Here is an 18,158-nt window from a genome sequence, read left to right as displayed (position 1 = left end):
TTCATCAGCAGTGTATAAAAACACAATTGATTTCTGTATATTAATTTTGTATATTGTAACTACAGTGGAACCTTGGTTCTCAAAGTTAATTCATTCTGGAAGGTTTGAAAACCATATCATTTCTTTCCATTAGAAATAATGTAAATTGAACTAATCTATTCCAGGTCCTCAAATGATTCCCTGTTTTAACTTTACTTATATACAGTACGTATCTAATGTACTGTTGAATCTATAAACACTATAACCAAAAGGAACATGAAATGTAAATAAAAATTTAAAAGGAAATGAAAAATTTAATAATAATAAGCAGCAGCAAAAGCAAAAATAAATACCCACAAAAATATTCACGGCACAATTTCCTGAGATGTTAACAACATGAGGTTTAGTGGTAAACTGACTCATACTTGCTCATTCTCTCTTTTGTTTGTTGCCTAAGAGATGTGTCACTGAGCATCCAGATAAAAGCATGAATAGGTTGTTGGATTGAGAAGTGAATTGTTTGATATGGGAGATGTTCGAGAACTGAGGTTTGACTGTATACTGAATTTATTAGTTCTAATAGTTTATTGGAGGAGTCTTTAGGCTTTCTATATATCATGCCATTTCCAACTACATTTTTACATTTATCTTTCTGATTTAAATGCCTTTTATTTTTCTTGCATAATTGCTTTGACTTGGACTTCAGTGACATGTTGAATAAAAGTGGCTAGTGTGGCATACTTGTGCTATTCCTGATCATAAAGAAAAAAATTTTAGTTTTTCATCATTATGATGTTGATGTTGACTGTGGGCTTGTTAATATATGACAAGTTTTTCTTATGTTGAGGTACATTGCCTCTATACCCAGTTTGGTGATAGTTTTTTTGTTGTTTTGTTTTTTGTTTTTTTATGAACAGATGTTGAGTTTTGTCAAATACTTTTTTGCATCTGTTGAAATCTTATGATTATTATCTTTCATGTTCTTGATCATGAATTGATTTGCAGATGTTGAAACATCCTTCATCACTGGAATAAATCCCACTAAATCATAGTGTATGATTCTTTGAATCTATTGTTGGAATCCATTGCTCTTATTTGTTGAGGATTTTTGCACTTATGCTTTTCAGGGATATTGTACTGTAATTTTATTTTCTTGGAGTGTCTTTATTTAGTTTTGGTATCATAGTAATGCTGACCTCATAAAATGAGACTGGAAGTGTTCTTTTCCTTTTATTTTTAGACTATTTTGAGAAAAATGAGCATTTATTTAAGTGTTTGGCAGAATTTACAAGTGAAGCTATCTGGTCCTGGACTTTTGTTTGCTGAGAGGTTTTTGATTTCTAATTCAATGTCCTTATTAGTAATTTATTACCATCTATTTTATTTCATAATACATGATGTTTCTTGGAGAATGTTCCATGTGTTTGAGAAGGATGTGTATTGTGTTTCTTTAGGATAGAATGTTCTGTAACTGTTTTTTAAGTTCATCTGATGTAAAGTGTCATATAAGTCAATGTTTCCTTCTTGCTTTTCTGTCCAGAGGATCTATCCATTGATGAAAATAGGGTATTGAAGTCCCTTACTATTATTGAATATTTATCTCTATCTTTCTTTTGGTCTGTCAATATTTGTTTTATATATTTAGGAGCTCCTATGTTGGATACACAAATATTTGCAAATATTCTATCCTTGTTTGGTTGATCCTTTCATCTTTATATAATGACCTTCTTTGTCTCTTAGTATGATCGTTGTCTTAAATTCTATATTGTCTGATATAAATATAAATATAGCTACCCAACTTTCTTTGGTTTCCATTTGCTTAAAATATCTCTTTTCATACCTCTACTTTCAGTTGGAGGTACTGTTAAAGCTGAAGAGAGTCTCTTCTGGGCAGCATACAATTTGATCTTGTTTTTTATCCATTTAGCTGCTCTAGGTTTATTTTGGGGGCATAATTTAGTATTTAAATGTAAAGTAATTATTAATAGGTAAGGACTTACTACTTTCATTTTGTTTCTTGGCTCTTTTGTAATTTTTTGTTTCTTTCTTTGCTTTTTCTCTTCATTTGTGCTTCAGTAATTGTCTGTAATGGCATACTTACATTTTGTTGTTGTTGTTGTTCATCTACTATATGTTTTTGCTTTTTGGTTACCATGAGTCTTACATAAAACATATTCATAACAGTCTATTTTAAGTTGAAAACAAGTTTGAATGCATTCTAGAGATCTATGTTTTTCTTTCCCCTCAAACACGTTTTATGTTTTGATGCCACAATTTACACCTTTTAACCTTGTGTATCTATTAACAAATCATTGTGGTTGTAGTTATTTTTTACTACATTATTTTTTTTAACCTTAATACTACATTTAGAAGTGATTAACTTACCAACATGGTAACTTTAGATGATTCCCAATTTATTTATTTACCTTTGCCAGTTGGATTGATACTGTCATGTGTTTTCGTGTTACTAATTACAGTTCTTTCATTTCTTGTAAGACAGGACTAGTGGTGATGAACTTCTTCAGCTTTTGCTTGTTTAGAAAACCCTTTATCTCTCACTTATGAAAGACAACTTTGCCTTGTGGAGTATTCTTGGTTGGCTGTATTTTTCTCTCAGAACCCTGAATAATATCTTCCCTCTTCCTTCTGGACTGCAAAGTTTCTGTTGAAAAATATGCTCCTGGTTATATGGGGGTCTCCCTTGAAGATAACAAATTGTTTTTCTCTTGCTGCTTTTTAGATTCTTTCCTTGTCTTCAGCTTTTGGTAATTTAATGATACTGTGTCTTCGTGTGTCTCTGAATTCATCTCACTGAAATCTCTGAGTTTTGACCTAGATGTCTGTGTCCTCTGTGCTATGGAAGTTTTCAGCCATTATCCTTCAGAGAAGTGTTTGGCCTCACTATCTCTCTCTTCTCTTTCTCTGATCTCTATAATGCAAATATTGGTCTGTTGGTGGAGGTAATAAAAAGTCAGACTGCTGGCTGACTCACAAGGTGGGCCCAGGCAATCCGAGTTCCTCACCCCTCCCTTGTCCTCTGCCTACCATTCCCTTGGTGGGGCCTGTTTCAAGGACATAACATTGAGAGAATCGATATTGAGCCCATTTGGATGGTATATATAACTGAACTGAGTTAAGGCCTCTATATAAATTTTTCAGATTCTATCAGAAAATGAGATCTACTCATCTTGTGGCAACCAAGACAATTCTCATAAGTAAGTTCCCTTGCTTATTAAACCTGCCACCTACCAATCTGTTGTCACCTGCCTCTTTGGCTCCTCTTTGCCCTGAGTAAGGGGCCAGTTTACTAACCAACAGGGCCCACTTGATGCTATCCCATAAGATCCTTATGCTATCATCACTCTTTTTCATTCTTTTTTCTTTATGTTCCTATGATTGGATAAATTCCACTGCCCTGTCTTAAGATTTTCTGATCTGTTTTTCTGCTTCATTTTTTTCTGATGTTGAGTCCCTCTATTGACATTTTGGTTCAGTTCCTATATCCTTCAGCTATCTATTTGTGTTTTATACTTTCTTATACATTCTGCCCCTTGTTTAAACTTTCACTTGTTCATGAATTGTTCTCCTGACTTCAGTGAACATCTCTATGACCTACTTTGGAACTCTTTATCAGGTAAATCACTTATCTCTGTTTCACTAAGGTCTTTTCTGAGTTTTTATCTTTTTTGTTTGTTTGTTTGGAATATAATTCTTTTTCATGTTCCTTGACTCCTAGTGTTGGTTTCCATAAATTAGATAAAAAAGCTACCTCTCCCAGTCTTAAAGAAGCAGGTTTTGTAGCAAGTAAAACCAACCATTCAGCTGTGCCCTAGCTCTTAGTTGTCTCTCAGACCTTTGGGATTATCCAGCAGTCTTCTTATTCTTAGTGGCTTCCAGTAGTTTAGAGTATGCCAAGACCTTTTAGTTTCCCGAAGGGTAGGGTCTCAGTCATTGACTAGATGCAGGCTGATTGGAAGACAGACTTTCAGGTAACAACTTTTTTAAAGGGGAAGACTGGGAGATGGGTGTTTGTCTCTTTTTCATTTGAACTGATCTCTGGTAGGATGGACAGTTAAGCACTGTTTCTTTGTGTGCTACTTTCTCTTTGAAGCCAAGAACACAAGCCCTGCTATCAGAGCCAGGCAATCAATGGATGTGTCTCCTGGGTGGCAGCCACAAAAGCTGAGGATGCTAAATATGTACACAAGCTCCTTTTTGGGGATATCTGTGAACTGTGGTGGGACAGAAAGAAAGCAGGAAGGTAGCTTCCATTGGCCTCTCTGGTCTATGGAGATTACTGCAGTTGGCCCCTAGATGTGTTAAATTAGAAGCCTGCACCCCAAATTAAAAAATATGTTGCTGTTTTTTGTTTTTAAAAAAGTAAATATGCTATTTTCACAGAAAGATTGGCTTGTGTCAGTCTGTTGTCTCTGTGCTGAACCCTGGGGTTTAGCCATGGTCACATGACACCTTTATTGACTGTCTGAGTTTGTTATAGCATTGTGGGACATGGACATAATCTCCCTTGACTTTCAAAGCTATATATTTTGGCAGCCCATTGTGCATGTAGAAATCTTAAAAGCTGGGGCTCCACATGTGATGTTCAATCCCTATGCTCCTGAGGGAGAAGCTGGGAGGTCCACATTCCTTCCTGGTTGTGCGTCGTTGTGCCAGGGGTGAAGTTCATGATAATATAGTGTTACAGCTTTTCCTTTCTCTTTCAATATGAGTTTTCTCTCATTTGCCCAGTGTGTAGGAGTCACTCAGCTAGTTTCTGGATTTCTTTCAGAGGACACTGCTCTATATGTAGCTGGAGATTCAGTGTGTCCATGGGAGGAGATGAGTTTAGGAGCCTGCTGCCATCACCATCTTGAACTGGACCATTATAAGTATAGTGGTACCACAGTTTTTTAATGTAATCCATTCCAGAACACTGTTTGAGTTATGAAACATTCGAAAACCGAGGCATGGTTTCCCATAGAAAGTAATGCAAAATGGATTAATCTGTTCCAGACCTTTAAAATCAACCCCTAAAACAGCAACTTAACATGAATTTTATTATCTAATGATAGCACAGATCCATAAAATGATATACAATGAAAGCAATAAACACACTATACTGTACTATAAAAGCAATAATAAATAAACATAATGTAAAAACAGTACTGTAGATGATATAAATGAAAACATAATTTTTCTTACCTGCAATGATGATAGTCATGGTTTGGGTGGGGGGGTCCCCTTCAATAATCACAATAGGTGACTTGTTCAGGTGTTCTGTAGCCCTCTTCCAGAATCACTGTAGGTGACTCCTCTCCTGCCATTCCTTCCCTTGATTTTTTATACCACTGACACCTGGTTCAGACTCACTGGGTCTTTTCCTCACTAAAAAGTTTTCAATTGACATTTGCTTTCTCCTATGTTCTAAAATTTGTCTAAAGTGAGACATAGCATTATCATTGAAAGTGTTAATGGCATGACTTACAGTACCTTTATTAATGTATTTTTCAAGAAAAATTTACACTTCAACCCATTTTGCACACGTCTTTGATCACTGCAGTAGAAAGACTTTCCCTTCTCCCCTCCTCCTCCTCCAAAGACAGTTCCTCAGTTGCCACCTGTTGCTGCTCCATCAGAACATCTGGAAGTTCTTCTGTGGTGAGTTCAGGCTTGTGGTCCCCACTGACCCCTCCACATCATCACTACTCACCTCCAAGCCCGTGGACTGTTCCAGAGACACAGTATCCTCAGCAACAGGAGCATCCTCTTCAACACCCTCAAATGCATGTTCAGGGACAGTTTCTGGCCACAATTTCTTCCATTCTGGCTTCACTGTTCTGTGAGACACATCCCTCCATGCTTTGTCTATGACATGTAGGATATTGAAATGATTCTTCCAGAGCTCTCTGAGGGTTAGCTCTGTGTCTGAGGTCACCTCAAAGCAACTTGGAACAGTGCTTTGGTGTAAAGCTTCTTAAAATAAGATATCACCTGCTGGTCCATGGGCTGGATGAGTGGAGTCATGCTGGGGGGCAAAAACTTTACATTGATAAAACTGAACTCTTCCATCAACTCATCCTCCAAGCTTGGAGGGTGAGGTGGAGCAGTATCCATAACAAGCAGGCACTTCATTGGAAGAGTTCTGTCTTGAAGGCATTTTTTTACACTTGGCCCGAACACTTCATGAACCCACTCAATAAAAAAATTGCCTGGTTACCCAAGCTTTGCTGTTTGCCCTCCACATCACATGCAGTGTGCTTTTTATGACATTGTTTTTCTTAAATACGCTGGGGTTCTCAGAATGGTAGACTAGCAAAGGCTTCAACTTAAAATCCCACTTGCATTCCCACAAAATAAAAGGGTTAGCCTGTCTTTCATTGGCTTGTGTCCTGGTAGTGATTTCTCCTCCTTTGTTATGTAGGTCTTCTTTGGCATTTTCTTCCAAAAGCAGGCTGTCTTATCACAGTTGAAAACTTGTTGGGGAAGGAAACCCTCTGCCTCTACATAATCTTTAAATTCCAAAACAAATTGGTCAGCATCTTCTTTGTTGGCACTGGCAGCTTCACCATGTCTTACCATACTGTGCATGTCACTCCTCCTCTTAAATTTTTCAAATCACCCTCTACTTGCCTTGAAAATATCACTCTCAGTACTTATTCCAGGGGTGTTTTTGATAAGGTCAGCATGCAAATGTAAAGCTTTTTCACAAATCATGCTCTCAGAAATGCTGTCACTGGCCAACTGTTTTTCATTTATCCATATGAAAAGCAATTATGCCACTTCTTCAATTGTCTGTGTTCTTTGTCTTGTGTTTAACACATCTTGCAACATTGGCTCCTTTATTGGCATCTTTATTTTTTAAGATGGTACAAACTGTAGATTTGGTCATACCAAACTGTGTTGCCAGATCACATACACGGACCTCACTTTCATGTTTGGAAATAACTTCCTTCACCTCTACTGTCGTTCTGTTAATTATTCTCTTGGTTTTGCAGCTTTTATCCATTTCTCACTACAAGGGGTGATGGGCAGAGGGCTCCTGAGATGACATGAACACAGATTGATTGCACACAGTCACAAAAACAAATTGGTTGCAAGAGTGCTCCTGAGATGAGCACAGACTGATTGCACACAGTCACCAAATAAGCCCAAATTTCACCTCCATGTTGCGTGGGTGCTCAGGACTCAACAGCCAACAGCTAGGCCTCAGGATCTTGCACTTAGTGGAATCCATATGGCATGTTTGACTTCCCAGGCATGTTTGAAAACTGAAGCATTTACTTCTGGGTTTATGGTATTTGTAAACGGAAATATTTAATAATGGAGATGTTCAAAAACTGAGGTACCACTGTAATTTAAATATAACAGGTGGCAATTGTATATTTTAATCAAATCCATTACTCTTCTAGTACAATTCATGTTTTAATCTACAAATAAAAAGGCACTTTGCAGAAAGATAAAGATTGATTCAACAGATATATTCTAAAACTTAGCAGTTTTCTCAAAACTTCTATCTAGAAGGAAGTCACTATAGTTAATGAAACTACCCAGGTTCTTTTCCCACAGTCAGTGGTCCTGAAACATCTAGTGGCTTCCTAATTTTATTTTTGCATTTGGGGAGCACGGGAAGCATCTTGTAGAGTCAAAGGTGTCATGTAGAATGATCAGGAGTGCTTTTCTAGGAAGCCAGGCCACTGGGTCTGCTGGTCAGCACAATCCAACACTGTAGCATTGCTTAATCTAAGCTGGTAATTCACAGTCCATGGAACAAAGGTTTTACAGGGTTCATCTCAACTTCAAAGAGAAACTGTAGGCAGGAATATGATTTTCCATAACATACTCATCCAAATTTATTTATTTATTTATTTAACCCTCACCCAAGGATATTTTTCCCATTGCTTTTTCAGAGAGAGTGGGAAGGAGAGAGAGAGGGAGTGAAACATCGATGTGAGAGAGACACATGGATTGGTTACCTCCCAAACTCGCCCCATCCAGGGGCAGGGATAGAGCCTGCAAATGAGGTACCTGCCCTTGGCTGGAATCAAACCAGGGACCCTTCTGTCTGCTGGCCGAGGCTCCAACCACTGAGCTAAACCAGCCAGGGCATCCATCCAAATTTTAAAAGTTTACTTGCTTTAGAAATATACTAATGTAACTTTTAATGCACAGTACTAAGGTAACATAAACTATTGCATACGGCTCTGTGTCAATCTCAAGGTTATCACAAATTGGGGAGAAAAGAGCTGAAGCGATACAAGTAAGGTAAAGTAATAGAATCACAAGTGATTTCTAGAGTGAAGGGAGAACAAAAATAAGGTTTCATTGTTCTCCTTCTGAATTAGGTTCAGTATCATGAGGACAGGTGCCCAAAGAAATATAATTTAACCACTTGACTCTAATTTCAAGAAATGAGCTGATGATAATCTTTATCATTTTACTGTTAGGAGGAGAGAAATTTGTAAATAATGAGGCTTAACCAATATATCAGCAAAAATATTATATTTGTGGTAGTTTATGTGCCTTTATCTGCATAAATCTTTTCTTTATAGAAAAATGATAATAGAATACATACCTTCCAGAAGATCAATTTGCTGATGAACCAATACCTCATTTACCTAATATATTAAAAAATGTTAAGCTGTAAGTATACATTATATTTTTTAAGTTAACCAAATTAAGAATCATTTTTATATTTTTAGAAATGATGTAACTATCAATATTTGTCAATAGTCTCAATATTTAATAATAGTTTGTATTAATTTAAAGTATAAAAATAAAGTAAAATAATTTATAATTTAAAAAATATCTTGGGTGTGCTCACTATTAAGCCGGGCAAATGACTCTGACAGGAATACTTATAAATATGAGAAAACATCATTCCTTGTAGAAGATGTGTAGGAACTAGTAAGACCTTATCATCCATTTAAGGAATTTTTTCTATAAATCTCAAGATTATTTTCTAAGTATACTTGATATCATTATTTGTAGTAAGCATTAACTTGCCCTACATATTTTGTGAGTCCCTAATTTTAAAAAATCTACCTAGGTGTTTCTTGAATATGTGAACTACTAACATTCTTATAAAATATGCTGCTCAAGTGCATTATGGGAAATTAAATTAGTAAAGAGAGTATGAAAGAGAAAATTCACTTATTGAAAAGTGATTGCCTATTATAGGAATATTTATTTATTTATAAATTGAACACATTAGAACTTGAATTTCTACTTTATCTATGAGATTCTTAATACCAAACAAATATAAAATCTCACATTGCTGAGATAAACTATCTTGCAGTACATTAAAGTTCAGGGTTTTATTTTTTTATTAGTGGTCTTGACCCTGAGAAAAAAGATACCTATCAAGAATGAATCCTGGTGGCTAACTGTGCTCAAATTTTTAAAAAGAGCCTAATAGCTGTTTTTAAATAGGGGCATCTTACGCAAACTACACCTCAGGGAGAAGCCTGCACTGGGCTTCCTGCCTCCTGCAGAGTTGCCTGCTTGCACTGTGTTCCTGCCACTTGAGCCAGCCTGTCCAAGAGAGTTCCTGGAATCTGACTTCAGCCAGTAGGATGAGACTTCCCCTGTCCATTCAGAACTGTGCAGCTATGGTCCTATCACTATCTTTACTGACCAATCAGAGCGGCTGCATTCTGCCCAATTGGAACAGAACAGCTTTTAGAGCCAATCAAACTGTGAGGATTCAAAGTTCTCATTTACATGAGGACAGCTCAGTCAGCAAGCAGGGGCAGGGACTAACTCCTGGGTAAGTCAGCTCCCCCGGCTCAGGGGGCATAATCTCCCTTTCCACCAAACACTGAACACAGTTTCCCTGGCTGGAGCTGCAACACCAAAGGTGGCTGACCAGACGAGACCGCAGCAGGCTGGGGAGGAGCGGAGCAGAGCAGGTGGAGCACAGCGGCCCAGCGTGGCCTGGGCAGAGCACAGCCACCTGGCTGGAGAGGGCCGGCTCCCGGGCCGCCTGAGGCCGCCTCACCCACAGCCCCGCTGTTGGTGATTAACTGTAACACCACTGAGCTGTCCCACAGCCCTGCTGCATCTCAAATGAGTTGTTTGCACTGGTTAGCGTTTCCTCCTTCACTGTGCCCTAGAGAGGGGATTCCTGTAGGCACTGAGCTGGCACTAACAACTATCAGTTGACAGTAGTATCTATAACATTGGTTTTCTGAAGAACAAAAACATTATAAAAATGTAAGTTTATTAATTACAATAAAAGTGAGTCATATTACACGAAAAATTCTAATTCCTTTCTTTTTTTTTAAATTCTCACCAGAGGATATTTTTTCCATTGCTTTTCAGAGAGAGTGGAAGGAAGAGAGAGAGCGAAACACTGATGTGAGACACATCAACTGGTTGCCTACCACCTGCGCTCCTACCAGGGCCAGGGAGCCTGCAACCAAGGTACGCACCCTTGACTAGAATTGAACCTGAGGCCCTTCAGTCCATAGGCCAACACTCTCACCACTGAGCCACGCCGGCTAAGGCTCTAACTCTTTTACTGAAACTCAACACTAAGCTTTATTTGTTATTTCCTATTCCTAGGAAATTATTTAGTGTTGGGATTAAGGAGCCCAGGATACAGAATCAAGGTACCAGAAGTAAAAAGCCATTCATGCTTCCTTGGCATTCTGATGTTGAGCATTTTATGTAACTTTTCTGGACCTCAGTTTCCTCTTCTGTAAAATGCTAATAATTATAGCACTTATATATTACAGAATTTCTAAAAGGATGAAAAGAGTTAATACTTGTATTATACTTAGAAAGAAAGCCTGGAAAATGGTGCTTAATGAATGTTTGCTATTGGCTGTAATCACGGATTATATTGAAGATCATAGAAAACACAATTTCTTAAGCCATTTGTAGTTTGCTTTAAAAGTAAGCCTGACCTAGAAGAATTAGAGTAATCTGTTAGGAAAAAATGTTGTTTTATCATTTCAGACTTTTGTGAATTAGTAATTTGTTACTCTTATTATGTAAACTGGAAGCACAGTTTTCTTTTAATGAGTTTTATGTATGTGAAATCACCTGATTTAAACATTCCAATCCTGGTGGACAGTCTGATGGAAGAGGTGATGCTGGCACCCATGGTACCCTTGCAGGTCCACCTGGCTGTTTATGCACTGGCTGGTGTTGGACAGGGAATCTCACTGAACCAGTACCTGAATAGCCAGATGGTAGGACTTTGTAGTCAGTCTTGAGGCCAGGACAGGCATCCTGGAGGCCAGGTTGGCCACTATATTCTGGACATCCTGAAATTTGAACAAGTAAAATAGATTGTATTTGGGCAGAAAAGTAGAAACATCAATACATTCAGAATTGCCCCAGTTATCTACACACTGAAATTTTAGCTCAAGAATACTGTTTTGACAAAGCTTAAGGTTTGTGTTTTTGTCTTTCAGCAAATTTTCTATTAAGTGCTTGTGGTTTCATACACACTCCTATTCTGAGGGTGGTGGAATGTGAATCACGTCAGCCTACAGCCTTACCACTACTGTAAAGAATTATATATAAATGTTAGAAACCTAAGGGAAAGAAAGAAAATCAACAATGATCTAGAATCACCTACATAAATATTCTGGAATTCCTTAATGGAAAAGAGACTTGGCTTTGGGAAGAGGGCCCATGATAGAGACATTGAGCCAGTGTTTCCAGGACCAAAACACCCTACAAAAAAATGGTATTTTGGAATTCTAACAAATGCATCTCCTATATGTATAAAATTGGGGTCAGCTGTGCCCCCTCAAGGGATATTTGGCAAAATTTGGAGATGTTTTTCATTGTCACAATGGAAGGGGAAAGTGATACTGACCAGAAATGCTGCTAAATATCCTAAAATGCCCAAAACATAATCTTGAAGAAGATATTATAGTGCCACTATTTAGAAACCCTGGTATAGAGGCAAAGGTATGTCATTCCATCTAGTACTGTCCAGATGCTTGTCTGAGTTAACATTTGCAGGAAGTTTTAAACCATGGGGTAGTCCATTCCTGAGACCCTCTAAATGATACAAATCCACTGTGATATCAAGATTACAAATTTACATTTCACAATTTAGCACCCTCAGCTCTCTGGAAATACAATTTGAGAACCAAGGTAGGCAAAACCTTATCAAGGGCAAAACTGTATTAAGTACTTAGTAAGCACAGTGTATACCATGTGTACTCCATATTCCACGTGAATTTCACAAGTGTGTACTCCATATTCCACGTGAGTTTCACAAGCATGTACTTTATATTCCATGTGAATTTCACAAGTGTACATATTCCATGTGAATTTTGACTACAATGAAGCCTCATAAACTTATCTGTAGAGTGCACAGAGTGCTAATTCCATAGCAATGGAATATAATTTTAAAGTACTGTGCTCCACAATATTTTATAAGTAAAGGCTATGCAAAAATTAACTTAGAATATGCAATTTGTAAAAACCCTTAATGGAACACTGATGAAAAATGCATACACTATTAAAAAGTACAAATAAGAAGAGAGCTTAAACCTTATACTGATGTCTTTCTTTTTTTTAAAAAAAAAAAAAAAAAAAAAGGTTGTATTTTTTTATCCTTACTCAAGGATAGGTTTATTGATTTGAGAGAGAAAGAAATATTGATGTGAGAAAAATATTGACCAGATGCTTCCCAGACACGCGCTGACATGAGATCAGCTTGCAACCCAGGGAGGTGCCCTGACTGGAATCGAACCTACAACCTTTTGGTGTATGGGACAAGGCTACAACCAGCAGAGACACCCAGCCAGGGCACTGACACTGATGTCTTTTAAATACTACAGCTTTTATAATTCATTTCTTCTACAATGAACAAATATTTACAGATGGTCTATAATCTGGCCGTTCTAGAATCACAGGATACAGCTATCCACAAGGCAGCCTGCTCTCATGGGGCTTACAGGCAATTTCTGGGATTCAGAAAATAAATTTTAAAAATAAAATTTCAGATTGAACTGGTGGAGAAAATACATGGGGAGAGGGAAAGGTATCAACTAGTTACTTTTAAATAGATAAAGTTTAAGTTGAGAACTAAAAGATGAGAAGGGAAAAGCTTTGTGTGACGATCCAGTGAGAAATGTTGTAGGAGGAAGGAAACTAAATTGAAAAATGCCCACTTAGGGGTGCACTTGGCATGTCTGAGAGAGGACCATCCTCAGGGAGAGAAAGACTAGAAATGGCTGTCAGTAAAGAAAGGAGCGGTTCATCTAGGGAAGCCCTTAATAAGGAGTTTGGATTCTACTCCAAGTGTGACTCACAGGCAGTAGAGGATTTCGAGCAGAAGAGGGAGTCAGTTTCCTGATCTGATTCATATCTGAAGACGTTTTAGGAGTGCTGAGCACTGGGACACTGGGATTGAAAATGAGAAGTCCAGATAAAAACCCCTGCCTTCATTGCCTAGTGGGAAAGAGAACTTGATATTCACCCTTACTGTAAGGAGATACACTACCACTGTGATTAACTGATGGGTAGAATCGTAGATAAGTCATTTGAAGGAGGGACCGGCGCTATGACTACATTTGCCATAGGAAGATGTTTGGATAGAAGAGGGAAAGGGATGGAGTTGGGACAGCTTCCCTGAGGGCCCAGGGATGAAAGGAGGTGAGTAGGCTGGTGGCACAGTAAGAGCACTTCAGAGAAGCTCTGGCAAAGTAACAAACTCAGGGCCTTTCAGATCAGAGGAAAAGGCCTGCCCACCCGAACAGTAGAGCCAGGTTTAAGAGGCACTCAAAGGGAAGGCCTGGAGCCCCCAGGACCTGGTGGTGATAAAAGGTTAAAAGCTGCTGATTTAGACTTTCTGCTATGTCATCTCTAAGAGTTTTAGTTTCACAGTTTACATTTAGATCTGTAATTAATTTAGGCTTAATTATTCTAAGGGTGTAAAGTCTGTATCTAGATTCATTTTTTTGCATGTGGATTTCTAGCTGTTCCAGCACCATTTGTTGTAAAGACTATCTTTGCTCCATTGTATTGCCTTTGTTCCTTTGTCAAATACCAATAGGCAATATTTATGATGTCTCGTTTTGGGCTCTCTGTATTACATTGATTTTCTCATCTATTCTGTCACCAATACCACACTGTCTTGATTACTGTAACTGTGTAAGTACATCTTGTTAGGTTAGCATCAGTTCTTTAACACCGTTCTCAGGATTTTGTTCTTGATATTTTTTCCTAATCTGTATTGTTTTCCTACTCTGTATTGTTTTTCTCTTTAGAATGTTAATTTTTAAAACAGAGATCTTATATTACATGCTGATTAATATCCATCTTATTTAGAATTTTCTTGATAGGAAAAAATCGAGAGCATAATGATTAGTATTTATTTAAATCTATATACTTAATTATATTATGAAATATATCAGGAGATCTGAGAATTTTATTACAGTGAAATAACACATTAACTTTATTATCTGTTAATTAGTATGATTTGAATAATCTTTATGTATATAAAATGCACTAGAAGAGGAAAAACCAATCTGGATGAAATGTGATATAAATTACATATTTCCCAAAAAGGCTGGCATTTCTTAGGTTTCCCTTAGATTTTTTTTTTTTTAAAGGGAAAAGTAGCTCTAGTGGATATTTGTGTATATCTCCTGAAATACTGAACTAGGCACTGGATTGTGGAACACAAACAAATACAAAGCAAATTACATCCTTTCAGAAACTAAATAAAGCATATGATAACTTGTTAACAGAATTACCAAATGGGGGGAAACTAAACAAAGCAAATTACTTACTTTGATCATCCATGATTTAGAGTTCTGAAAAAGAAGATCTGCTATTAATAGATTATCTACAAATGTATAGGTCAAATATGACTGCTGAAACAAGATACTCTGAAACTATATAGTCCCACACATGGTATAGTTCTCTTTATTCTTCTTATCTATACATATCTGGCATTTAAAGCCTTTTGGCTAACCCATTCTCATTGCTATGTTTTTTAGTAGGACTTTAGAAGTTGTTGGTCAGCCCAGGATGGTGAATAATTTCTAAAAACCTGGGAGGAGAGGGCTCAATGAGGCAAAACGCCATGAAGAAACACTGTGAGTATAAGACCCCGATGGTAACTAAGTTAGAAACTAGAGCCTTCACAACTTACACAACCTACGGAGATGATCTAGGTGATCTAGCACCTAGCCGCAGGGCTGGGCTCCGGCATGAGGAGAAAGGTTAGCAATCAGGTCGCACGACTGCAAAACTCTCTGAAACTCCGAGGCCTGTGGGTGTGTTCTGTCCAGCATGAGCAGTACATTTGTGTAGACCCCACCCCTGTTCTGTGCGGCCATCCATGATTTTAGCTAGAAAACCTACTCTCAGGTGTTGTAGGAGCAGTAGCCCCTGACAAGCCAATGGAAACTTTGGGTTGCTTATTTTTACAGAAAACAAACAAACAGCCCAACAAAACATTGTGCTCAGTACTTCTGCCTTCCAGTGCCTTGATCCTGTCCTACCCTTTCCTGTAGAGGGAAAGACTACTTTTCCTCTCTCTCCACTTTAACACTAACACCCATATGCTTGTTAATTACAATTAACAGATGACAAAAAACATCCGTTCCCTGTGCGTTTTATCCTGGACCCACACCCTAATATTAATTAGTCCTACCCCTCTCCTGCCTTGACTGCCCTTTACTAACTCTCCTTACTGTGTCATCATAGTGGTAAGTGGACGTCAGCTATTCTCTCCATATGCTGAACTCAATCCCGGTTTCTCAAGAAGCAGCTACGTCCCTCCTCTTCGCTTCCAAACGATCAGCATGCGAGGCCCACCCCGTGCGCTAGGACCACGCGGGGAGATGGAAAACCAGCAAAAGTAAACACAGCACGACACGCCCTAAGTGCTGCAACACGTCTAACGGCTGTGAGACAGCTGTGGGGCGCTAGCTTAGATGGGGCGCCGAGGAGGACGGGCCCCAGAGCGGAGGAAGCGTATCTGGAGAGTGGGGGGCGCGCGTTCTCCACGGAGCTCCCCGCGCGCAGGGCCGAGGCTGCGGGCTCGTCTCCTTCCCGAGCCGACGGGTCCGCGGGCGCCCAGCGGGGAGAGCGCGCGGCGGGCGGGGCCCAGGCGGTGCCCCAGCTGCGCCCCGAGGCCCGCAGCCTGCCCGGCCGGCGGCTGGCCCCAGGCCGGGGCACCGCCACGTCACTCCTTTAGTCCGGGGACAGCCCCGCGGGCCTGCGGGGGCTCGGTCCCCAGGACCCGGCTCCTCCACGCGCCCCTTTCCACCCAGGGCGGCGCCCCGGGTTTACAAACAGCCCTGAGTTAGCTCAGCTTTCACACTCCCCCGACTGTCATACACCCCGGGGTGGCAGCGAGAGGAGCTGCTGCTGCTACCAAAGGTCAAGGGGAAGGGGACCCCGACTCCCCTGACACGCGACACTAAGCGTCTGTCTGGCCAGCGCCGGAGTCGCCGGGCGCCGGCACGGTCCCCCCACACCCCCTAGTATTTACTGTTCCCTCGTCCCCTCACCCCAGGGGCGGGCAGGTCCCCGGGCCCAGCCTCTCGCCCCGACTCGAGGCGCCCCGGCCGTGCTCAGGCGGGGAGCCCCGTCCCGCCGCCCGTGGCCTGGGGCACCCGTCCAGCCCGGGGCTGCGCCCTGGCTCCTCCGCCGGGCGGCTCCCCGCGGCCGTTGGGACCCCCGCGACGCAGACACAATGCCCCGCCCGCCCCTCCCCCCGGGACCCGGGTGTGGGTGGGGCCTCGGGTCCCGCCCGGGGCCGCGGGGTCCCCGCCGGCCCTGCCGCTTGCGCTCTGGGCTCCGCGGCCCCGGCGGCGCCGCGCGGTCGTCCGCACCCGCGGGACTGAGCGCCGGGAGCCGGGAGGCGGTGCCCGGCGGTCGCGGAGCCGCGGCCCCGCCCCCACGCCGGCCCCGCCCCCCGCCCCCTACCCCCTTCCCCCCTCCCCCTGGCCCCCGGGGCGCGCGGCTGGGCGCTGAGCGCGGCGCCGGCTCCTCCCGGGCCCCGGGCTCGCGCGCGCCCCGTCCCGCCTCCTTTCGGCTGAGTGACGGTTAACTTGCTGCAGACGGAAGGGCCAGAGGCGTAGAATGTTTGCCTCTCTATACACCTTGTTAAACTGTTCAATGACTTTTCTTTAAAACTCTTTTATTTACAAAAGTAACACAGGATCTTCCAAATAATAAAGCCTCACGTGGAGAAAGAGTGAAAGGGACCCCTTCCTCCCCATTCCCGCGTTCGCCATGGGGTTCAGAGGGGTTTGGGGGTCACCGGGAGAGGGCAGTGGGCCTGGAGGGCTGGGCGGGAGGGAGAGCGCGGCGGAGGGAGCCGAGGCGGCAAAGGGGGACATGGGGGCCCGGTGACCCTGTGCAGCCCCGACGGCCTCTGGGCAGGTGCAGTGCGGGAGCAACAGTATCCACATCAGGATTTTTAGGGGGATTAAGGCAGATGAAATATGTAAAGTTTTTAGAATGGCGCCTGCCACGGAATAAATACTCGGTAAATGTTATTGTCAAAAGTTCAAAAGTAACAAGTAAAACCAACGATGCACTGAAGTAGTAATTACTAAAAGTTTATTGTGCAGACACCAAAACGACGGTTTGCAAACTGGGAGCGAAAACGACGGTTTGCAAACTGGGAGCGAAAACGACGGTTTGCAAACTGGGAGCGCTAGGAACAGCGCGGGATGCGGCTGGGCCCTGCTGACGAGCAGCCGCCGGCGCGAAGGCTGGGCTGTTTCTCTGTCGCGTGGTGCGTTACACGGTGGTTCCCCGTGCTGGCCTCACAGCAAGACTGGGAAACAGGTCAAGGTTTGCTGATGATTTCCAGAGGCGTAAGTGAGAAACGACCTACGTGAAGTTAGGCTTGCAAAACTAAATTAAGTTTTATTTGTACGACTAACCTGGTTTTGTCTGCTCAGGGAAAATTCAAGGCTGGTCTCCACTTTTTTTTTTTTTTTTTAAATTTTAACAATATGTATATGTATATACGCATCTATATAGTGTCTTTTTTTTGGTAAGTAGGATTATTTTATACAAACTATTTTGTGATGATGCATCTTGTAAATCTCTAGGCCTTTAATACAGAACTGTATCATTGATCTAATAACCTAGGTGTACTTTATCTTCAGTTTTTTGCTATTATAAATTATGCTGTAGTGATTGTCCTTGCACGTATCTTTTTGTACAAACTATAGAAAACA

General features: G+C 41.0%; 1 protein-coding gene across 1 annotated transcript in view; it reads right to left on the bottom strand.

Annotated features, from left to right (window-relative positions):
• The window catches only part of LOC308557519 (phospholipid scramblase 2-like), a gene marked incomplete at its 3' end in the record, with an annotated part of 36,372 nt that extends 20,474 nt beyond the window's left edge, over window positions 1-15,898 (bottom strand). The window contains exons 1-4 of the mRNA XM_081138034.1: window positions 15,651-15,898; window positions 14,742-14,765; window positions 11,160-11,249; window positions 8,552-8,594 (exon numbers count right to left, since the gene is read on the bottom strand). Of these exons, the coding sequence (XP_080994160.1) occupies window positions 8,552-8,594; window positions 11,160-11,249; window positions 14,742-14,750 (142 nt within the window). The 5' untranslated portion in view covers window positions 14,751-14,765; window positions 15,651-15,898. The remainder of the gene's footprint in view (window positions 1-8,551; window positions 8,595-11,159; window positions 11,250-14,741; window positions 14,766-15,650) is intronic.
• Between the last annotated feature and the right edge of the window lie 2,260 nt (window positions 15,899-18,158).

Source organism: Miniopterus schreibersii (assembly GCF_964146895.1).
Source record: "Miniopterus schreibersii genome assembly, chromosome: 5".
Classification (NCBI taxonomy): domain Eukaryota; kingdom Metazoa; phylum Chordata; class Mammalia; order Chiroptera; family Miniopteridae; genus Miniopterus; species Miniopterus schreibersii.
This window is presented reverse-complemented; position numbering and strand designations above follow the sequence as displayed.